Below are 23,797 nucleotides of genomic sequence, written 5' to 3'. Positions count from 1 at the left end.
GCCATCATGGACTCTGTAACAGGCCCTTGTGCTCCTGGGAGAGTCTGGAGGCCAGCATACACCTTGGTGTGCTAATAGATGCCTGAGATAGCCCTTTGTCCCAAGTTTCTTTGGCCCAGACTACATGTAAGTCATCTTTCCCTCCACTCAACAGGACTTGAAATAATCAGCTTGTGAGGAAATCAGGTTTGTCTTGACCTGGGATTTTTAGAGGCCTCAGGTTTGGATCTGTTGGCCCTGCTTGGGGCCTGTGGTGACACAGTATGGCAGGAACAGACACACAGGGTAAATTCTCACCCCGTAGTTAGGGAATTTGGTGGTGTGAACAGGGGTGCAGTTGGGATCTCATGATTTCCTTCAGGGCCATGACCTGCAGACTTCTCACTAGGCCCGTGTCTTGTACAGTTTCTCTGCCTCCTACTAGGCCCTGCACAGGAACTAAGACTCCAGCACATGATAGGGAAGGTTTAAGACCCAGCCGGAGCTGCCTGGATGTTCTAAAGCTTGTGCCAAGAATCTACCTTTTTCTTTCTTTTCTTTTCTTTTGTTTCTTTTCTTTTCTTTCCTTTCCTTCCTTCTTCCTTACTTTCTCTCTCTCTTTATTATTTGCTTATTCATTCATTTATTTTTAATATAATATATTCTGATTGTCATGCTGCACCCCTGTTTACACTCACTGAACTTTCCCATGGCTTTGACGACTCTGTCTGCACTACTCCCTGCTCTGATGAACTCCGTCTCACCTGTGTATTCATTGCCTTTGTGTAAACTAAACTTTGAAACTGCTTGCACTATATTAGCGGTCACGGTAAGTGGGTAACAGAGGTGGGGAGGCGAGACTTTGGTTTTCTTTGTTTTCAACAGTGGCTTTATTCAGATGAGGCATGACACTTACTCAGGGTTTTATTGTGTTTGTTTTGGTTTGGTTTTTGCTTTGTTTTGTTTCATTCATTTTTTTTTTTATCATGTTAAGGATCCAATGTAGCTAGTGTCTTCTACTTGCCATGCAAAGTTCATATCACAAAGTAACACCCAGTCTGAAAGTCCATTCAACATTGCAGATTCAGTGATGTCCTGGTTGGTTTTTTGGTTATTTATTTATTGCCAAATTGTTACAAGCTAGAGTATTCTGAGAAGAGGGAATCACAGTTTAAAAAAAAAAAATCCCTCTATTAGATTGCCCTGTAGGCAAGGCTGTGGAGGTTTGTGTATTATAAAAAAAAGAAAAAAAAAGAAAAGAAAGGTTAGAAAGAAAGAAAGAAAGAAAGAAAGAAAGAAAGAAAGAAAGCACCCCAACAGTAGTCATCACTGCCCAGACTGTTAGAAGGTTTCCATGCTCACTTTGTTAAGAACAACATGCTTGCGCTGGGAATGGCTGGAGGCAGCACTCCTGTGGGAGCAATTTAGAGGGCCCGCTATGGCACAAGCCTGGATTGCACACTGTGGAGGAGGACCTCAGGTGTGCCCCAGGGTGTGTGTGTGTGTGTGTGTGTGTGTGTGTGTGTGTGTGTGTGTGTGAGCTGCAGTAGCAGGAAATCCCAGGTTCCCAGAGAGGACGGAGGACATAGTATCCAGGAGTTCCAGGGAGGTGGGAATGAGTTGAGTGTATTCCCTGGAGAGAAACTGGCCCTCCATTAGAACAGAGAAGGCTTGGGCCCTGGTGAGCAGGGAAGGAGGCTGGAGACCAGGGGTGAGAGGTGAGAATTAAGATCCCTGCCTTCAAATGTATGCAGGGTGATAAACCTGGACCCCACAGCAGGCCCCTGCTCACAGTGGTGAGCCTGGTCATCTTGTCTGTGTAGCTGCTGAAGCTCATGATCGCTCCAGGCTACTCTTAGGAGGGCTTCGGGGTAGACAGGAGACTGGGCAGGCTGGCTAATGGAGAGCAGGTTAGCCCCAAGGGTGCCAGGAACTGCGGCTGACCCACCCCTGCTTGCTCCCTAGGCAGCGCTGCCTCCTTCCTCCCTGTGCTGCCCTCTGCTTGGTGCCCATGCCCTCTGGGCTTCAGATCAGCCAGCCTCACAGGGTGTGCTTAAAGACACACTTAAGGTTTGTGTGTTCGTGTCCACACTTCACTCTGTTTTATTTGTGGCTCTGGGAATGAACTCCAGCGCCTTGCCCATGGGAGACAAGCACCCTAGCAAGCTTTCTCCCCAGATGTTTGCTCACTGACCATTCGCTTATAGGATGATTACAAGGAATTGCTAGGAAAGTGAGAGGAAGGCTGTAGCACCAGACCAGCTCGGGCTTTTGTGTTTAGAGTCCACAGGCTGCAGAGTTTAACCTGCCAAAATCCTGTTCAGAACGGCAGACTTTGCCAGAACAAGTGAAACCATAGCTAGATGCTCAGCCAGCCTAGGCCAAATAGGCAACTCAGGAGTGGGGCCATGGGTGGGGCGGGGCTAGTGAGGGCGGGACTAGTAGGGGCGAGGCAAACAGGCAGCTAGTTTCTCCATAGCTCAGAGATAGGCAAAGAAGAGGAGTTTGGGAGTGGAGGAACTGCACACCAGAGACCTCTGGAGGAGGAGCGCGAGCGCCACCCTGACAGTAAGCTCCGGGGACAGCAGCAGCACCCCAGCGTGAGAGTTGCGGGGGCTGCGCGTGTCTCCTGCAGATAAATGCGCTTCCCCATAACCCAAGACTGATCCGGGCATGCAGTAGGCCATGCCTTCCAGTCCTGCCTCTGACGCCCCATCCTCCCCCCTCCCCGGAGCCTTCCGGTTCTGCTTCGGAAGCAAGGGGTGGGTGCTGTGCCTGACGGAGATGCTGGCTCCTTAGCCCCGTGGTTCTCTATCCCCAGGATGCATGTTTGTCCCTTGGGTTCCAGACTTGCTACTTGAACAGTCATCCAAACCGATCCAGGTAGCTAAGGGCACTGTCCACACATTGACTTTTAAGTTTAACTTCTCTGGTCTGCACCTCCCATCATTTAAACATCCAGTGGCCTGAAGTCTAGATCCCCTTTCTAGCATCTGCTTGGCGGGATCAGAAGGGAGGTGGAGGGACCCGGTATGGAAGCATGCACATCAGCCATAAGACTCCGCCTTTGCTGGCATTCTTGGCTGCTGGCAGGATTGTAAAGATCAATGTTTGCTCCTCTGCCTCAGATTTCTGCCTGTTCTTTTTTTAAAGTCACAGAGCCCCAGCGGCTCACACTGCATTTTACTGTGATAGTGGCTTCCTTCCTCAAGTGGAGCCTTTCGCTGGCTGTGCACGGTCTGAAGTCACACAAGACTGGAGGTGGGGAGGAAAGCAAAAACGTGGGCGTGTTCAGCAAACACTTTCCATTCCCAAACACCCACACGAGGAGGGCCACGTGAGGGCTTCCTGTGTCCCTGAAGAAGTATGTCCAGTGTGGCTGTGCTCAAGGACCAGAGCTGACTGTGCAGACACTGCCCTCTACCCTGGGGAAGGCAGGGAATTTGTCCTCATGGAATCTAGAAGTTTTTTAGTGCAGATGACAAACTCCATTCAAGGTCCTGGGTCAGATCACAAGCAGGACAAAATAAATGTCTATCTATTTGTAAAATATAAATTATATTTGTGAGCTGTAGGAAATAGGAAGCCATAAAAGAGACCAGGACTGCTGACTGGAGAGGGAAGGCCTCACAGAGGCAACACTCTCACCCTCCAGAGGGTTAGGAGTAGCCTCACTCTCCGTGTCCAGCTGCACTGGGCTGAGGGGAGAACATGCAAAGGTCCTGAAGCAGAGGCGTGCCTGGTGGCTTTTATGTCCTCAGTTGTCCTGTGAGAGGAGCGACCAATGTCAGTGAGGGGGCCCCAAGCTTTCTGCTGCCCCTCCTTCCAAGAAAACAAGATTTCCCTAGACCCTCAGGTGTTCCTGGACCAGCTGTGTGGCCTTCAGCACCAACACTAATACCCCATGCTATCTGGTGTGGCTGCACCTGCCTTTGGCTGAACCTTGCACACCTGCTGCCCCAGATGTGCTGAGAGGGAAGGGCATGCTGAGCAGAGGGAGGGATTCTTAGAGAAAGGGGGAGAGTCTCCATCAGACCCCTGGGGTCCAGTTTCTGCCCAGTGCCCAACTAGTGCCCCAGGGGTACCCACAAAAAGCCCCGTAAGGATAGGCAGCATCCTTCCTCCCGTCCACAGCAGCCCAGCATGCCCAGGCATGGCCCTGCTTATCTGGTGCCTCAGCCCTTTTTGTTTTTGTTTTCCCTCGGGTTCTGGCCCAGGCTCAAGTATTTGAAGGGCAGAAGCCCAAATTCTGCTTCCTGATTCTTGTTTTAAGACCTCTGAGTATGGGAACACAGCCTGGCTGGTGGGATGGGGCACAACAGAGGTCAAGGACAAGATTGGAAGCAGGGAGGCCACTACTCAGTCCCAGTGGCCTTCTGGGGTCACCTGCAGGTGGTCTTCAGGAAAAGCTGGTGGCATGGTGGAGTCTCCAGTGAGCTGTGTTGCTAAGACTGGGGAAAGGTGACCAAGAGGGAGGCCAACCCCTGCCAGGAACCTTCTCCTGCCTGCATGGTGATGCCCAGGGGATGGGTACACTGGGTCTCCTCCTCAGACATAATCATTTCCACAACTGGTTCACTGGAGTTAAGAGCCCACTAGCAGGGCTGATTGATTTCCTGAGGAAAGTCACAGTTCATGCCTTCTCCCCAGAGAGCAACTGTTCTCCCTCTCTGAGTGGCTGGCATGTCCCTTCCACCATTACAGGCCTGGGGTGGCATCTGACTCCTGGCCCAGTGCATGCCCTCCCTTTGCTGCCAGTTGGTTGTCCCCACTTTCCTGTACAGGCAAGCCACTGTGCAGAGCCGCACCGGTGCACTCTTCCAAGACTGAGGAGATCACTTTAGGGGCAAAAGTATTGTTCCACCTGTGCTATTAAAATATGTTTACAGAAAACTCCACTTGACCAACTGACAAACAACAATTCTTGTTTGTGCTTAAGACGGTGGAGTCTGCCCCCTCTAGCATTCCAGAGTCTGGTGAGCAGTGGCACAGAATGGCTGTCTCTTTGCACTTACTGCTTAGATTATCTTGACTAAACTTCCTCTCTGAACTTTTCATGCTCTCTACACACAGGGAATGCCCTTTGGTTCTTGAGGTTATAGTAGTACATAAGGTGATAAATTTGATAAATGTAAGAGGAGGGCCTTCCTCAGGTGAAGGATGCAGCTCTGCACTGCGGCTGTGTAGCCTGTGGCTTTCCCTGTAACATCCAGTCAGGTGCAGCCAGGATCTTGACCTCGGGTGTAGAAAGGAATTTCAGAGTTAGTATGAAACAGAGTTGGAGTTTTTTAAGAAAAGGTTTTAATACAGACTTAAAAGGAGTGACATGAGCATGTATCTATCCCTCTCAGACAGGCAGAAATGACAAATGATTCCACGGAAGAACATGATGAACTCAAGAATGGATTGGGCTCACAGGAACACGAGTGAGGGACTCTTTACAGCATTGTGGGTGACTTGGGAGGGTTTCCTCACTGATAAGTCCCATCTTATCATCACTAGCTGCTTCCTATCTTCAGGTACCCTACAGTCACCCTACCTCTGTAAACTCTACCGGCCCCACCCTAGCCCACCCTAAGCCCATGTATACTGAGAGCATGTTAGTGATGGGTAGGTGAGGTGGCTTGAAAGAAAATGGCCGCCATAGGCTCACAGGGAGTGGTCCTATTAAGAGGGGTGGACTTGTTGGAGTAGTGGCCTTGTTGGAGACAGTGTGTCACTGGGGGAAGCTTTGAGGTCTCAGATGCTCAAGCAGGGCCTAGTGGTTCAGTCTCTTCCTGTGTCTGCAGACCCAGATGTAGAACTCTCAGCTTCCTCTCCAGCACCGTGTCTGCCTGCCTGCCGCCATGCTCCCCACCATGATGATAATGGACTAAACCTCTTAGCTATAAGTCAGCTCCAATTAACTGTTTTCCTTCTAAGAGTTGTGGTCATGGTGTCTCTTCACAGCAATAAAACATTAGACAGTAGGAAAGGGTAAGTGTCTTAGTCAGGGTTTCTATTCCTGCACAGACATCAAGACCAAGAAGCAAGTTGGGGAGGAAAGGGTTTATTCAGCTTATACTTTCCACATTGCTGTTCATCACCAAAGGAGGTCAGGACTGGAACTCAAGCAGGAGGTGATGCAAAGGTCATGGAGGGATGTTCCTTACTGGCTTGCTTCCCTGACTTGCTCAGCTTGCTTTCTTATAGAACCCAAGACTACCAGCCCAGGGATGGCATCACCCACAATGGGTCCTCCTAACTTGATCACTAATTGAGAAAATGCCTTACAGCTGGATCTCATGGAGGCACTTCCCCAACTGAAGCTCCTTTCTCTGTGATAACCCCAGCTTGTGTCAAGTTGACACACAAAAGCATCCAGGACAATAAGTGACTAGTGGCCTTCCATTCCCCTCAGTCTAGGGTGTGTTAAGATCTCCATTGCCCTAGGCCTAGCTATCACTGTACTTTCCCTTGACCTGATGTTATCTCTGCTCCTCATTGGAGATAGGGTGGAGAAAGAAACTGAGTTGCAACAGTAGTGCCCACCTCAGTGTGAGTGCCATCCCAGGAGAGGGTCTCACTGAGGTGCCTTGGTGGCTTTTGTAGTCTCCCTGTTCAAAGAATTGAGAAGACTGGAAATGTTTTATCATAACTATTTTGATCTATGTTTTTATTGAGCAAGAAGGATTACACAGTGGTTTGTGGGGTTCATTGTACACTTGTTTGCTGATAAGAGAGAAGTATTGGGTTTTTTTATACGCAGGTCAAAAAAGGACAAAGGAATTCTTACTACATGGAAATTCTTACTACAAATCACAAGGAAGTAGAGACTTGTGATTTGACTGCTAAGAATGGTTCAGTGTTGTTTGTGGGCTTTTCCAAAGGATTATGGTCCCATGAAAGCAGTTTGAATGTTCTTTGAAGAGATTTAGCCAAGCTGAGCAGTGGTGGCACACACCTTTAATCCCAGCACTTGGGAAGCAGAGGCAGGTGGATTTCTGAGTTCGAGACCAGCCTGGTCTACAGAGTGAGTTCCAGGACAGCCAGGGCTACACAGAGTAACATGTATAAAGCATGTAGTAACAGCATATATAAAGTGAGGACAGGCCACTCCAAGGTCTGGTTAACAGGAAGGGTGTCAGTGTAGATATGAGGAAGAGTACAGCCAGAGTCTGCTCAAAGGGGCATCGATTGAAAGCAGGAAACTGGATGTGGCCAGCAGGCTGGATGGGCCATGAGAGGAGGGAGGGGGATTGAGAGAGGAAGACCAAGAGAGGACTAAGAGAGGGGGAGACCAAGTCTGAGAGAGAGAGACAGTAAAACAGAGGAGGGACACACACACACACACACAAACACACACACATTGAGAGAGAGAGAGAGAGAGAGAGAGAGAGAGAGAGAGAGAGAGAGAGAGAGAGAGAGCCTGAAATAGCAGGATTATAAGGACAAAGAACAATTGTAGGGAGGGAAGCCCATGAGGTGGAGACATTTTAGAAGGTTGAGGTGAGCAGAACCAGGAAGCCAGCATGGACTGTGAAATCCATAACAGATTCTGCTGATACTGAGGGAGTCCGGAGGCCAGCATGCAGGTTCCTGTGCTAATAGGCAGCACAGGTAGCCATTGCTCCCTCTGCCAGGGCTAAGGAAATGCCCCTTGGTAGAGGGGAGCAGGCCTCCCTAGTCCCTGAGGAATGCTGGCTTTTGTGTAACCATCAGAAGGTGGAGCTGACACAGTTAACAGCTTGTCCAGTCAGATCCAGGCTGGCAGGGATCTCTGTGATTGGCCTTTGCTCTGGGAAACGACTGAGTATCCAGGCCTGTAATCTGCCTTCCAAGGACCACATCTGCTGAGTCACTGCTCCCTGTACTAGAGGGAGATCTCAGAGGACAGGCCTGAGTGTGTGCTCACTCTCTTGCTCTCTGGGTAAAGAGAACAGGTTTCTCTTCAAGGGTAGTTGGCTTACAGAGGTTGCCCTCTGAGCCCACACTTAACTCTAGTCTTGCTCCACACTTAACAATATTCCTCGATCCTTTAGCCCCATAGACTGGACTGAGAAATACTCTGGAAACTATTACTAAAATTTAAAATCTTTTTCAATCAAAGCTTCTAGTGTCAACTTTATGGTCCAGAGAACTTTCCATCTCATTTGGTCAGTATCAAGCAAAAACCAAAAAAACCTAAGAATTACTTCTAAAATGTCTGCCTACACATTCAGGCCACAGTCACCCATGGGTAAACAAAACCTCATATGGGGTGGGTGCTGGCACAAGCCCAGAGTGAGTCATCCTGGAGCCCTTTTGCCTAGATTCTGGTTTTTCCGATAGAGCTCCAGCACTGGACCCTCAGCACTGAGCCTCCTGGTCACTGTCACTGTCACTGTGGTTCAGTTTGCTGTCTGAAGTCCAGGGTGATAACTGCTCTGTGTACACAACAGATCAGCTGAGTCATTGGGGCTCTGAAATTATAAAAGTCAGGGTTGGTAGGGATTGCTCTCAGATGCCCTCACCTGCAAGCTGTGACCAGGGAGGAACTACGGAGCCTGCACTCAGCTCTGGTGAACAGCCCAGCACGCTGCGATAATTCTGCCCAGAGAAGGAAAAGCAGGCTCTTCTGTTCCCAGGGACAACAACAGAGGCACTTGGGGCCTCCCTGCTGCAGTCAGGTAGGGGCTGATTGTCAAGTTCCCGGGCAGCTTGGCCAGCTTTCCTGCTGGACTCTGCTTGTAGCTCTCCTGATGGCATCATACAAAAGTGGTCTCCTCTCGCTGGCCCTCAGGCAACAGGTGACAGCATTCCATCTTCTCGAGGAAGACGACTTTATAGTAGGGACAAAGAGTCTCTAGAAATGAAAAAAAAGCAAAGTCCCCATTTGAATTCTGAAGGACTCATCCCCAGCCATCTCTAACTTGTTTTATTCAAGCTGGTTCCACCACCTGATGGATCAGGGATCTGAGGACAAGGGCTGAGGGAGAGACAGAAGCCTTGGTCTGGGGGCCTGGGAATGGAATGTACACCAACAGAGAGAGAGAGAGAAACACACACACACACACAGAAAGACATAGACACACACACACAGACATACACAGACACACACAGAGACACACAAGACATAGACACACATACAGACAGACACACACACAGACACACACACACACACACACACACATACACACACTAGTATCCTCTCACTAGGATGGGCAATGCTTTCTCTCTGGTACCCAGACTCTCAGGAAACATTCTCACAGAGACTTTGAGCCACACAGATGTTTACAGCTCAAAGTGGGAGATGGGAAGGAAGTTGAAGACCTCATTCACAGACATGGCTTTCATGGAGGGCTGTCCTGGGGTCTCCATGTCCCAGTGGCTTTGACTGATGGTGCCTAGGTTGCCTCTCTTGAGATCTGTGGCAGTATCCAATATGGGGTGATAAGGTTCCTGGGCAGAGGGGCTGGCCATGGAGGATGTTATATCTGTGTGTGATATAACAGCCTCTGGTGATGGATGGGTATGGAGGAAGACACAGAGGTGGCTCTGGGACTGATGGCAGGTGGGGGAGATGATAAGTAGGGTCCTTGCTAGACAGAAGCAGTTTCCACTTGAGATTCCTTCCTCATCAGGGAGCAGGTACCCCCACTCGTCACCCACATCTCTGTGGAAGCCCACAGCTGCCTTTCTGTGTGGCTTGGTGTCACTGGAAATGGCATATAGTGGGACAGTTCTTAGCTTAAATGGGCAGCATTCTGCAGAAATAAACCTGGGGCCTCTACGATCACTGATGCAGCCCCCGACCATCTGAACTTAGCAGGTGCTGTGTGTGCATGTGTTTTTCTATCAGGCTTTTTCCTGCCTTGAGGTTCCACTCCCTGCTCTGTCTGTCACCCCAGGATGGTCCTGACTATAGTGTGACCAGGGAAACCTCCTCTTCCCTTGCTCTAAGCAGAGGTTCATGTTCCTGCCAACCTGGCACTGTCCTAGGAAGATGGAGGCTGAGGAGCCCGCCACAATGCCGGGCCGGGATCTCTGTGGTATTGGTTTGCAGAGACCGGGTTCTTCTTTCTTCCTCCTGAGAGAAAAGACAAAAGACTCAGACTTGTGGGTATTAAAGTACAGCTTGGATTTGCTGAAATGTAATAGCGCATGCCTACAGAAACTGGAGAGGTGGTTACGGAAGGCCCAGGATAGGTTGGGGACTAGAGAAGCAACATGTTCAGAGTGTAAGGTTTCTCTTTGTTGGCATCACAATATCCTAACATAAGCTGTGCTGATGGTTGCCTCTGTCCATGAATAGACTCCAAACAATTGGGTTGTACACTTGAAATGGGCATGTAGTAGGGTGTGTATCCTCTCTCCATAAAACTATTTAAAATACCCAGAGATGACAGCCACAGCTGAGGCTGAGCTCCTTACATTGTCCCACTCTCAGCTGGATTCAGGGTCCCAGGACCTTTGACCTCCCACTTCCCATGTACCCAATGAAGAACCCTCCTTCCAGGACCACACATAGAATGCACCCCCTCTTTTTACACATTGGGGTTTAGAGAGAACCTCCTGAGCCACATCGGGAGCAGAAGGCTCCTTAGAAGCCCCAGGGCTCCAAATGGAGCCCCCACAGCCCCCTCCCAGCACTGTTGAAGCCACCGCACACAGTTCCCAGGGGGTGGGCAGTTCTCACGGCCTAGTAGAGTCATGATTGAGCCTGTCTCTCTAACATTATGCAGATTTTTGGATTGTATATCTTTAGCATTGTTAGCCTAAATCAGAAAATTATTGGTTAGACATGATGAGCCATGCTTATATTCCTGGGTACTGGGAAGCCTGAGGCAGGAGGATGGCTGGGTTCATGGTCAACCTCCATCTCAAACATCATTAAATCAAAAACAAGAGCCAGTGTTTCTCTGAGTATTACTATTAATTTAGGAAGAGCAGAGCAAGGCAAGCAGAATACACTGACAACAGCTGAAGAGATGGCTCAGTCACTAAAGGTTAGGCTCACAACCAAACGTATAAGAGAATGCACAGGGCATTAAATTATGCCCACAGTAGAAAATATTGAAACAAAGGGAGTTGTTTAAAGGCAAAACTAAGGAGTATAGATCTGGAAGTGTCACTTAGCTATGATATAGACATTGACTATAATACTTGAAACCAGGAAGTATGTCCCACTCACCAGAATATTAGTAACACTAACAACAGAAAAATTTAAACCAGAGCTGCAGTACATCAGTTACTTTGAAACAGCAACTGTGGCCACTGTGAGTAATAAGGAAACTGGATTCAGAATGAAGCAGAAGACAATGGACAAACTGTTGCAGAAGTGTTTTGTGTGGGGCTGTGGCAGCCACTGTGCAAACTTAGGCCGCAGCAGAGGCTTCTTCTCCAGTGGCTGTCAGTCATACAGAACAATCCATTGCTCACAGCGTTTCCTGGGGGTCTGACACAAGAAACGCCATTATCCTTCTGGCCACACTCAGGTTTCTCACAAAGCACAGAGAAATGAGTCCAGGAGTGGGACACACAGTAGTTGTTTGCTGGTTGGTGTGACAAAACAAGGAGCTCCTTAGTGGAGAGAGACTGACCTGTGCCTGAGGAGAGAGTCAATCAGGGCAGGGCAAGCATGGCCTCTGAGGAGCTGGAGGTGACGTGTCACATCGTATCCACAGTCAGAGTGCAGAGAGATGAATGCCGGAGCTCAGATCTCTTTCCTCCTTTATTCAGCCTGTGGCTCTAGCACTTGGAAAGACACCAACTCAATTCATGGTGGCTCAGGTCACCTCCTGGAAGCACCATCACAGTCAAACCTGGAGCTTGTGTCCTAAGGGCTCTGAATCCCATCAGGTGGACAGCTCAGATGAGCCCTCACACTTGGGAATGAGCAGGGAAGAGCCTTTCTGACCCCTGGCATCCCTGGAGAGCCCCGCAGCAGCCAGGTTCTCCCTCTCGCTGATGTGTCCTCTCATCTCCCAGGAGTCATGTGGCTGGAACTTGTCCTGGCTTCCGTGCTGGGCTTTGTCATCTACTGGTTTGTCACCCGGGACAAGGAGGAGACCTTACCACTTGAAGATGGGTGGTGGGGCCCAGGGTCAAAGCCCTCAGCCAAAGAAGATGAGAGCATCCGGCCCTTCAAGGTGGAGACATCAGATGAGGAGATCAAGGTGAGACACCCTTTCCCAGGCAGGACAAACACCAAAGGGGCGGGGAGTCCTGCTGTGCTCCCCTGGGACCAGAGTGGGGACATGGCTGAGGATGGAGCTTTGGAAATGCACAGGCCTGGGGTGGTCCTGGCCACTCTTCTCCCTGAGGGCACGTGCATTTTGTTCCCAAAAGGAATTTCCTCCCTAATAACCCCGTTTCTCAAGCTACCTCTCATCCCCCACACAAGGCCCAGAGGAGCTGCTTGTAGAACCATTGTGTGCACCATAGACTGAAGAAAGCTCCCATCCCCCAACCTCCTAGTCTGCCTACTTGAGGGTGGAGCACAGTTTAAGGGACAGAGTGAGCAGATGTCCCTGGGCTGATGTGGAGTCACAGCTAAGGAGGGGAGTGGAGCTCAGGACATGCAGGAAAAGAGACTGCATCAAGAGATAGAGTGACCTGCACATCAGTGGAGATTGATGTCACTGGGGCACTAACAAAAGGTCAGGGACGTTCCCAGGAGGACTGGACTGAAGCCAAGGGCAAGCAGCTGAGCTCACGTGTGGGAAGGGCATGCTGGGCCCGAGGTGGGAACTCAGCCCTGAGGATCCATCCCGAATGGAGTCTAAGGTTTCCAAACCTGTTTGGGGGAGGCCAAGGGACATGAAAATCCCTGTGAATGATGACTCTGAGCCCCTTCATGAGGCGACGGGCACGTCCCCCGGCTGGAGCGCTGAACTTTCTCTGCATCCAGTGTGTTTGGGGCTGTGCCTGGGCAGGCCAGTTCGTCTGTGCTGGAATCATTGGAGGCTGTAGAGCAGGGCGGGTGCACCATGGCCCAAGGGCAGTGCAGCCGCCTGTTTATTGACTGCCCCGTGAATAGCTTATGTGTCTGTAAAAGGGTGTGGGGAAAAGAAATACAATAATTACTGCTCCAGCCGGGGTCCCTGTGTCCATGACCTCTCTGCTCCTGCAGGGGTCCCTCTGTCCATGGCCTCTCTGCTCCTGCAGGGGTCCCTGTGTCCATGGCCTCTCTGCTCCTGCAGGGGTCACTGTGTCCATGGCCTCTCTGCTCCTGCAGGGGTCCCTGTGTCCATGGCCTCTCTGCTCCTGCAGGGGTCACTGTGTCCATGGCCTCTCTGCTCCTGCAGGGGTCACTGTGTCCATGGCCTCTCTGCTCCTGCAGGGGTCCCTGTGTCCATGGCCTCTCTGCTCCTGCAGGGGTCCCTGTGTCCATGGCCTCTCTGCTCCTGCAGGGGTCACTGTGTCCATGGCCTCTCTGCTCCTGCAGGGGTCCCTGTGTCCATGGCCTCTCTGCTCCTGCAGGGGTCCCTGTGTCCATGGCCTCTCTGCTCCTGCAGGGGTCACTGTGTCCATGGCCTCTCTGCTCCTGCAGGGGTCACTGTGTCCATGGCCTCTCTGCTCCTGCAGGGGTCACTGTGTCCATGGCCTCTCTGCTCCTGCAGGGTCCCTGTGTCCATGGCCTCTCTGCTCCTGCAGGGTCCCTGTGTCCATGGCCTCTCTGCTCCTGCAGGGTCCCTGTGTCCATGGCCTCTCTGCTCCTGCAGGGGTCACTGTGTCCATGGCCTCTCTGCTCCTGCAGGGGTCACTGTGTCCATGGCCTCTCTGCTCCTGCAGGGTCCCTGTGTCCATGGCCTCTCTGCTCCTGCAGGGTCCCTGTGTCCATGGCCTCTCTGCTCCTGCAGGGGTCACCGTGTCCATGACCTCTCTGCTCCTGCAGGGGTCACTGTGTCCATGGCCTCTCTGCTCCTGCAGGGGTCACTGTGTCCATGGCCTCTCTGCTCCTGCAGGGGTCACTGTGTCCATGGCCTCTCTGCTCCTGCATCTATGGCAGCTCCTTATGGCTGGGAGAAAGTGGAACCCTTGCATATTCTCTACAATAATCTTGCTATTTACAATAATTGTCAATTCCACAATTGTAGGCGGCTTGGTGAATTAAGTGGGCGTTGTTCACACATCTATGAAATGAGAAGATGACTGGGAGGGAGCTAAGAGGGAGGACACATCGTGTGGCCTGTGCAAAGCCTTCCGTTCTCTCCCAGAATGCCCCCCACCCCATTCCACCAGGACAGAGATAGATGAGGGGAAATCTGAAGCCTGCAGGAGAGCACGCATTAGCCCCAGGGATCCAGTGACACGTGTGGGTGGCCTGTGTGGCTTCTCCATGGTGACCATCTATGGCTTCGGGGTTCACTCTGGGTTGTGCACACAAGCCCTCTCCTGTCTCTGGTGCCCACCCTGGCTTCTTCACTGCAGGACTTACACCAGAGGATAGATGGGTTCCGGGCATCCCCGCCTTTGGAGGGCAGCCGCTTCCACTATGGCTTCAACTCCAACTACCTGAAGAAGGTGGTGTCCTACTGGAGGAACGAGTTTGACTGGAGGAAGCAGGTGGAGATCCTCAACCAGTACCCCCACTTCAAGACCAAGATTGAAGGTGAGATTCCAGAACAGCAGCCAGGGTGGGGAAGCGGGGAGGGCGTGAGTCTCGGGAGCAGCCTTCCTGTGTGAGATGAGTCGCCCGAAGTCAACCGTGCTGCAGCACCCCAGGATCGTGGAAGGTCACTGAGATGCGGTGGTTCACCATCTTGCCAGGATTTACAAAGAAAACTGAGTCAACAAACTGTGAATCTATAGCACTAAACAAAATGGCAGAGCAATGGTGTGGGACCCGAGACCTGCAAACTCCAGGCAGCAGTGTAGCAGGGTGCTTGAGCAGGGTCTATACAGGAAGCCTGGGGTCTGGACATGATCTGCCTCAGCTCAGCCCAATGGAGTTTCAGGCTAGGCAGTTCTATGGGGTGCTCAGTGGTCAGTCCTGTGATAAACCGTCCTGTCCACCCATGGCCCTCAACCTCACAGCCCAGCACCACAAAGTGAATGGATGAAAGTTTTAATGAATAATTTTGAGGAGATAAACGGTTTAGTTTGGGGACTGGAGCGAAGGCTCAGCAATTAAAAGCTCTTTCTAAGCTTGCAGAGGACCAGGGTTCCCAGCTCCCACATGGTGGCTAATAACTAGTTCTAGGATGTCAGGTGCCCTCTTTTGATCTCCGCAAGCACCATGCATTCCTGTGCTATACAGGCACACATGCTGCAACATACCCATGTGCATACAATAAATAAAAAGTTTGGTTTTATAATTAGAAAGTGGGAAGAAGCCGGGCGGTGGTGGTGCACGCCTGTAATCCCAGCACTCTGGGAGGCAGAGGCAGGTGGACTTCTGAGTTCTGAGGCCAGCCTGGTCTACAGAGTGAGTTCCAGGACAGCCAGGACTACATAGAGAAACCCTGTCTCCAAAAAAAAAAAAAAAAGTGGTAAGAAATGCTTCAGCTCAAACAGGTGAAAAGCTTACCCATTTTATATCTGTTCATAGTAGAAAGAATTAAATACATACACAACAGATAACAAAGTTAAAATACTCGGTTATACTTTAATCCTCCTGGAGGGTTACTGTGTACAATTTTGTAATGTATACTTGAGAACGTCAAACCTCTGCCTACAGAGTTTCATAAAGTCTTTGGCCCTTGATAGTGTAGCTCATGGTTTTATAGCGTGTGACATCAGTGTGCATTCTGTAGAAACCACTCTGGGTCCTGTTCCCAGGCTAGTGACACTCACTTTAGGCACAACTCTTACTCAGCCTCATTACCACAGTATGTTAAATACACTCGCGCGCGCGCGCGCGCGCGCGCGCGTGTGTGTGTATGTGTGTGTGTGTGTGTGTGTGTGCGTGCACTGAATATGGGACCTCATGTATACTAGGCAAGTAAGTGATCTACCAATCTATTGAATCATTAAATAAATGGATTTTTAGTGCATTTTTAGCTTCTAACATTTTCACACCAGGCAGGGTCATGAGAATATAAGCCACTTGGGGCTGTTGCATTCATGCACAAGGCCAACCCAGTCAATAACTCCAGCATGCTGGCTGCTAAGGGAGGGGAAATCCTTTTTCTTTGGGGTGGCAGGTGATTCTAGATGACCACAGTCATGTGCATGCAGACGACAGTACCTGCATGTCATAGGTTAGAACAAGAACATGCAAGGAGCCATGGGGAGTGGGAAGCTATCAAGATACACGCATATGTGTTTGTGTGTATGTATATATTAGTGTATTATATATAATATATGCTATATAAATGCATATATAGGAAATAGTTGAAGAATAAATAAAACTACTTCATGTTTTACAAGAATAGAGCCCCACGTAAGTGAATATACAGTGCCTAGAACTGTCTGTAAAACTGAGCTACACCACAGCCATGATGTGGACATTTAATCTGATGGCCGTGAGCTCGGTCGTGTGTTGGCTGAGCACAGGGAGGAAAGTCGCTCCACAGGACTGCTCTGCGGAGATGAGTGCAGCCCACTGTTGATGCTCACATGAGCCTCTCCCTCCGCTGATATGTTCTTCATGAATTGTTCATGAAGCCCTGCTGAGAGCTCTCCATCACAGGAACCTGGTCATGCATTGCCAGACCCTCTCTGCCCTCCAGACAGCACACTCTGAGGTGACCGCGAGGTCAGCCAGGATAAACACATAGCCAGAGCACGCTGTGATCACCGACGGTGAGACTTGTCATCACTGTCTTCAGTTCCTGGGGACACCAAGGGCCCAACACTTATTCTCTCCCAGAAATGGCGCACAGAGAAGCAAAATCCTCTGGACTTCAGCCTTTATCACAGCGGAACCCTTCCCTCAGCCTGAATGCTCTGTCCCTCGGCCTGACTGTCTCTCTGTCCCTCAGCCTGATTGTCTCTGTCCCTCACCCTGACTGTCTCTCTGTCCCTCACCCCGACTGTCTCTGTCCCTCACCCTGACTGTCTCTCTGTCTCTCACTCTGACTGTCTCTCTGTCTCTCACCCTGACTGTCTCTGTCCCTCACCCCGACTGTCTCTGTCCCCAGGGCTGGACATCCACTTCATCCACGTCAAGCCTCCCCAGCCGCCCTCAGGCCGCACCCCAAAGCCCTTGCTGATGGTGCACGGCTGGCCCGGCTCCTTCTATGAGTTTTACAAGATCATCCCGCTGCTGACTGACCCCAAGACCCACGGCCTGAGTGATGAACATGTGTTTGAAATCATCTGTCCCTCCATTCCTGGCTATGGCTTCTCACAGGCATCCAGCAAGAAAGGTACAGGGTCCTGAAGGGGGCGCATCCACACTGCTCTGTCATCACAGAGCCTGCTGGGGGCAGCACCACCCTGAGCCCTATGCTGTGTGGCTCACAGGCCCACTGGTGGCTGCAGTGTCCTAAGGAAGGCAGAACCAGGCCCATTGTGCTGTGAACTGGGTCTTCCTTGGGACAGCAATGCTCCTTCTGCTGGTCTCCTGTGAGCTACTGTCTCCTTAGCCTAGGGAAAGAAAGGTCTGGGGAATTTTACAGGCTCCTTAGTACCTACCTATGACTCCCCATTCAGTGCCCATAAGTTGTCACATGCTTCTGGAGTTGAGTGAAGTGGGCTCTGGAAGCAAGGATGCTGACACCCCACTGCAGGCCCCTACTTGATAGTCAAGCATGACTATCTCCAAGTGTTCTTTAGGGTACACAGTCCTGGGTCAGGATGCCCTGCCTGTCTGACAGGGAGAGGGAAAAACAGCAAGCAGCTCAGAGTATTAAAAACCTTGCATCCCTGGGCTGGAGAGATGTCTCAGTAGTTAAGGGCATTGACTGCTCTTCCAGAGGTCCTGAGTTCAATCCCCAGCAACCATATCGTGGCTCACGACCATCTGTAATGGGATGGGATACCCTCTTATACTGTATGTGAAGACAGTGACTCTGGTGTGTTTGAAGATAGTGATAGTGTACTTACATACATAAAATGAATAAATTTAAAAAAAAAAAACCTTGCATCCCAAGGACAGCTGAGAAGACAACCTTATTTCTGACAGACACTGCTACTGTTCATCCATGACATAAATGTCGACGGTGGGAGGCTCATCTGGGGGAGACAAATCTGCACTGGGAATCCTGGCTGGCTGCCTCAACTTCCCTCGTTGACTCCTGCTGGGTGTTTGCAGGGTCCCTTTGCTGCTTGATTTCCCAGGGCGGTGCCTCCACTCACGTCTACAAGCTAATGTACACTTGTGATTTGATGAGGTTTGCTATTTTATTTGTTGCTGCTGCTGTACTCAAGAAACTCATTGGAAGCCCAAAGTCCAGCAACCACAGACCATTGTCCAGACCGTACAGAACACCATGTCTGTCCCCTTCACACTCAGGTTTAAATTCCGTGGCCACCGCGAGGATCTTCTACAAGCTGATGTCACGACTGGGCTTCCAGAAATTCTACATTCAAGGCGGGGACTGGGGGTCCCTCATCTGCACCAACATAGCCCAGTTGGTTCCCAAGTGAGTTGGTGTAGTCTTACAGGCATGGCGCTGACTCACCAGGCTCTGTGGGTGGGTGCGATCTACACAGGACACAGAACTGTACACCCCAGGCCCTCTTTAATAGTGTCTGAGACTTGGGGCTCCCTTAGTGAGGTCCTCCAGGTCTGGATGCTTGTGACAGAGGAAACATCTTCCCCCATTGGGTGGGAGAGGGTGTGTTGACCCCTGAGGTAGCTGTGGCAGCTTTCTGAAGCAGAGGAAGGAGTCTATAGGAGTCTATGTGGGACAAGGTGTAGAACAGCCCTGAAGACAAGAACACTCGAGAACTCTTTCTCCCCAACCACTTACCTCCAACTCAGTGGGTGCCCCAGAGGGACAGGGCTGGAGGAGACTGCTTGTATTCTTCATTTCTGCGGCCTCTCCCTTGCCCTCCCTCTCCCCTCACTCTTGTCTCACAGCAGCCAAGCTTACCTGTGCCCTTTCCTCTGCCCACAGCCATGTGAAAGGCCTGCACTTGAATATGGCTTTCATTTCAAGAAGTATTTACACCCTGACCCCTCTCCTGGGCCAGCGTTTTGGGAGATTTCTTGGCTACACGGAGAAGGATATTGAGCTCTTGTATCCCTATAAGGAGAAGGTTTTCTACAGCATCATGAGGGAGAGCGGCTACTTACACATCCAGGCCACCAAGCCGGACACTGTGGGTAAGCACTCCAGGGCAGTGTGGTCCAGAGAGAATCTCACTGCCCCTGAAAACACAGCTTGCAGCAAGAAACCCCTGACAAGGGAGCAGACATCTTTGTTTTCTGTACTGAGAAATGAATCCAGGGCATCACAGCGCGTGACAAATGATCTGTCATTCACCACAGCTCTAGTTCCACATATGAGAGACAGAGGCTAGGGGAACCCCACAAGTTTTATTCTAGCCTAGTCTACACAGTGAGTTCCAAGCCATCCTGGGCTACATAGAAAGACTCTTCATTTAGACAGTTGGGGTGGGGTGGAAAGAAAAAAAGAACAGAAACTACAAATTTTTTTGTAATTTGTAAAGAAAATTATAGATAATAAAGCAAACAATAGTTTGTTCAAAGGTTTTGAACATATAAATATGTTTTCTAGTAAATACAAGACTCATTAACACCCAGGGTAACCAGGCCTGAAGGCTCACAAGGCCTCGTGCCTCAGGAAGGCCTAACCCAGCTGCTCTGAGGGCTGCAGCCAGAGGCTCCAGAAGGTCAAGGGCTGCCTGTGCGCCTTAGGCTGAGATCCTGTTTCAGAAGAGACAAATGTGTTGGGGAGGCAGCTGAGTGGGAGAGTCCTTACTTCAAACCTGTTAAGTCCCAAGGTCCAAGCCCCCCTACAGATGAAAAAAACTACTGAAAAAAAATGTGTTTCTTCTTGTAGGGCAGAACCATTTGTACTGTGCTGGTTTTCTGTCGTTTACAGGCCTGTAAAGAAGGGGAAAGGCACGGCTAGGTGGGCCCACTCTAGTACAGTGGGTCTCAACCTTCCTAATACCGAGACCCTTTAAAACGGTTCCTCTTGCTGTGAGTCCCCAACCATGAAATAATTTTTGTTGTTATTTCATAACTGTAATTTTACTATTGCTTTGAATCATGATGTAAATATCTGATATGCAGGATATCTGATATGTGACCTCTGTGAAAGGGTCATTTGACCCTAAAAATGTCACAACCCCCATGTTGAGAACTGCTGCCAAAGAAGATACAAGGACTGTCAGGAGTCCTCTGGATGTCCCCTGAGTCCACTCAGAGGACATCTGGGAGACAGTTTGCCCACTGTGGAGCCTCCCACAGTTCCCACGGTAGCTCCACGCCCACAGCAGGACAGCTCCTGATCATAACAGCACTTTATGAGGTCAGGCTTTTGTCCTGGTTGTGAAGCAGATGTTCATCATGCTGTGACTGGAAATGTATAAAAAAAAATGCAAAATACAGCAGAAAGAAGTCAGTCTCCATCTCTCCTGCCTTGTACCTGCACTCTCAAAGAGAGCTTGCCAAGGTTGTCTCTTACCCACGTCACGTCCCAGACACAGTTGATGGCCTCTCTGAGGACCTGAGTGACCCCATCACTCTCCTTAACTAGGGCTCCCCGGGCACTGTGTCCTGTATGTATCCTTCAGGACCGAAGCCTACAGCATAGACTCTGTGTTCTTGCTCCTTTTGCTCACCACGACTCCTGTGGGGTTGCTGCTGTACTGTTACCCCTGCCATGATTTTTACTGCTGGTCCTGGTACCTAGAGCCTCATTGATCCTAAGAGTCCAGTGACCTCCCATTTCCCCTGCTGTCCCAGTGACTGGAATGGTATTTTAACTCATGGACATATTAATATTTACTTGTATTGGTTTTTCCATTTTACATCAAGGCAGAGCCCATGTGGTCTGTGAATCCCATGAGATTGTATGGAATATAAATCTCCACTTGCTCTATGAGGCTACTCAGGCCAGGGCTCCAGATGTAGGGTGCACAGCTGGACCTGCTGCCTCTCTGTGGCACCCACACACCTTGGACCTGGAGTCACATACTCTCTGGGGCCAGGCTTGAATCCCTCCCTCGCTCCCTCCCATCCAGGCTGCGCCCTGAATGACTCTCCTGTGGGCCTGGCTGCGTACATCTTAGAAAAGTTCTCCACATGGACCAAGTCAGAATTCCGTGACCTGGAGGATGGAGGCCTGGAGAGGTGAGGGCCCACCACCTTTCTGTCAGACCTGATCCCCAGGCTCTGCCTCTCGGCCTGACATTCTATCCCTGTCTCCAGGCACCCCACGGGCAGCCAGCAAGCTTCTTCAGGGCTCAGGAATGGGGAGGCAGATGCAAGACAGGGCCAGGGACTTGTTCAGCCTCCTACTTACTGATGAGAAAAAAATACATGTGCCAGGAAGTGCCCACAGCAGCAAACGCCCTCTGTGTCAGAACAACTGAGCCCTGACACTTGGGCCCTATACAGCCTGTGAGCTCTGTGGAGAGCCATGGGAGGGGACAGAGCTGAGAGAGTGCATGGTGTGAGGGTGACTGCTGTGTCCTCTGACACAGTGCTGTGTCACAGGAGTTTAGCCTGATGCCAAGCTCCTTTTTGTCACTGTCACACTGAGGGGCAGAGACTGCAAGGCTTCTGGGTCAGGTGTCCACTCAGAGCCTGGATCCACAAAGGCAGCACTTGGGTGAGAGAGTGTATGGAAGAAAGTTCTGTGTGGTCTGTTGGTCTGTGGTACATATCATAGAAATGTGAGTAGCAGCTTCTAAGGATGCTGGGAAGTCTTGTTGACTACAGAGAAGAGACGGGAAAGGACAGAGGGACAGACAGATTAAGAGGACAGAGCCCAATAAGAGCCTCCGTCCTACAGGCCCAAGCAATGTGAGCAGTTTCCGGGTGCAGGACTGAGAAGGGAGAGGAGAGGAGATGGAGGTGGGGACGGCAGCATGTAGAAGAGGTAACCTTAGACCAGATAATTCAGTCAGCCCTGGGAAGAGGAGCTAACATGGCCAAGGAGGCAGATGTGGTAATTTACTGGCAGATCACAGTTCCTGTGGGGCAGAAAAACCTTGAAATCCTAGACCCAGACACAGTGGACACTGGTGTCTTCTAGGCTAAGATGTTCTCAAGAAGGGTGGCAAGGGAGCTTGGGCTGTGGTAGACCCGTGGTCCTTCAGAACATAGGCAATGTTGAGACCTTTGGAGGAGTCAGCAACTGGGATTGAAAGAGTCACCAGGGTTAGGAGGTCACGTAGAGCTCACCACAGTTAGGACTCAGAGGACCATAGGCCTGAAACACTGATGTCAGCGAAAGTCATAGAAGGGACGAGGGCATCTGCAGTGGCCAGCCTAAAGCCAAACACAGCGGCTCTTCTACAACAAAGACAGCTACAGGGGAAGGCTGTTCTCTGTGGAAGGCCACACCCCTGGGCGGCAGGTGTAAGTCATCAGTCCTTCTCTGGGCTCCCACATGTGAGAGCTAGGCATTGTCTGATGCGGTGACCCTGAAGGGGGCAGCCCTTTGTCCTTGACGGCCATAGCTTTCACTGAGCCTGGACATCCTGTGTGTTTTCCCAGGAAGTTCTCCCTGCAAGATCTGCTGACTAACATCATGATCTACTGGACCACAGGAACCATTGTCTCCTCCCAGCGCTACTACAAGGAAAACTTGGGCCAGGGCCTCATGGTGCATAGACATGAGAGGTTAGCCTGGCTGAGCAGGGAGGGGGACGCTGGGGCTGGGGGCTGGGTACCATCTGTCCTTTAACTCAGGGAAAACTGGATGGCCAGGTGAGAAAGACACCAAACGTCCTGAGTATCTCTCCTTCAGGGTCCTGGCCTGTGTTCAGGTACTTTGGGATTCACAGGCCTATACAGAGACCCTCAGGGGAGAGCAAAGAGATAGCCCAGCAAGGTGGGCCTCAGTGGTTGCCCATGCCCTGCTGGGTGGCCCTCCCTGGCAGAGAAGGTTCCTAATGAATGAAAAGGAGGGACTGTAATGGGAGGGTGTGGAAGCCTTGACATTATGGCTCCATAGGACCTAGCAGAGTCCTCCCCAGGCCCTGAGTCCTCTCTGGAAACAGGAGAACACAGCACCTCAGCCTCCCCTCATCCCTCTTCTCCACAGGATGAAGGTCTTTGTGCCCACCGGCTATTCTGCCTTCCCTTCCGAGATAATGCATGCCCCAGAAAAGTGGGTGAAGGTCAAGTACCCCAAACTCATCTCCTATTCCTACATGGAACGTGGGGGCCACTTTGCTGCCTTTGAAGAGCCCAAACTTCTGGCCCAGGACATCCGCAAGTTTGTGTCCCTGGCTGAGCTGCAGTCATGATGCTAGACACCTCCCATGGCTCTAGCAGGAGCCCAGGTTCCTCCCGAGTCACACTTATGGAAGATGGCCCCTTTCTGAGGAATAAGCTTGTTCCCTGAGCACCCTGGGGGACCCCGACTTAAACCCCACAGAGCTGTCTCTCAGCACCCCATATGCTTCACCCCACTACATAGCTGTGTTGAGCTACTTGGCTTTTATGATAAATGGATTTATTTCTAAGAATGTATGGACCAAACCTTGTGCTTCTTCAATATCCACATGGGCCTTCCCTTCTAAAAGAGAGTTGCCGTGTTCTCCCCACCCCTGTCTTGGAGAGTCCTGCTGGCCCTCTGAACTTGGCCCTGCTGCCTAGGGCAGAGGGACAGTTGGGTGTCTCCAGCGGTCAAGGCCATATCACACTAGGCAGCCTCAGAAACCACTGACACCTCTTGGGCCACTCATAGTACACAGGGCACTGGGAGCAAAGGTTGTTTGGCTGGTAACTGTCTGTGAAAAAGATCAAAGTATCCCAGCC

At 50.8% G+C, this 23,797-nt stretch overlaps 1 protein-coding gene across 1 annotated transcript; it reads left to right on the top strand.

The window, feature by feature from the left end:
* The first annotated feature begins 2,458 nt into the window (after window positions 1-2,458).
* Window positions 2,459-23,505, top strand: LOC127697521 (epoxide hydrolase 1). Its single transcript, XM_052200716.1, has 9 exons — window positions 2,459-2,547; window positions 11,929-12,116; window positions 14,374-14,554; window positions 17,028-17,255; window positions 18,344-18,473; window positions 18,951-19,159; window positions 21,049-21,157; window positions 22,529-22,654; window positions 23,079-23,505. Exons 2-9 carry the CDS (start codon window positions 11,934-11,936, stop codon window positions 23,281-23,283), a joined length of 1,371 nt encoding a protein of 456 aa, XP_052056676.1. The 5' UTR covers window positions 2,459-2,547; window positions 11,929-11,933; the 3' UTR covers window positions 23,284-23,505.
* Window positions 23,506-23,797: the final 292 nt, after the last annotated feature.

Source organism: Apodemus sylvaticus, chromosome 12, assembly GCF_947179515.1.
Source record: "Apodemus sylvaticus chromosome 12, mApoSyl1.1, whole genome shotgun sequence".
NCBI lineage: Eukaryota > Metazoa > Chordata > Mammalia > Rodentia > Muridae > Apodemus > Apodemus sylvaticus.
This window is presented reverse-complemented; position numbering and strand designations above follow the sequence as displayed.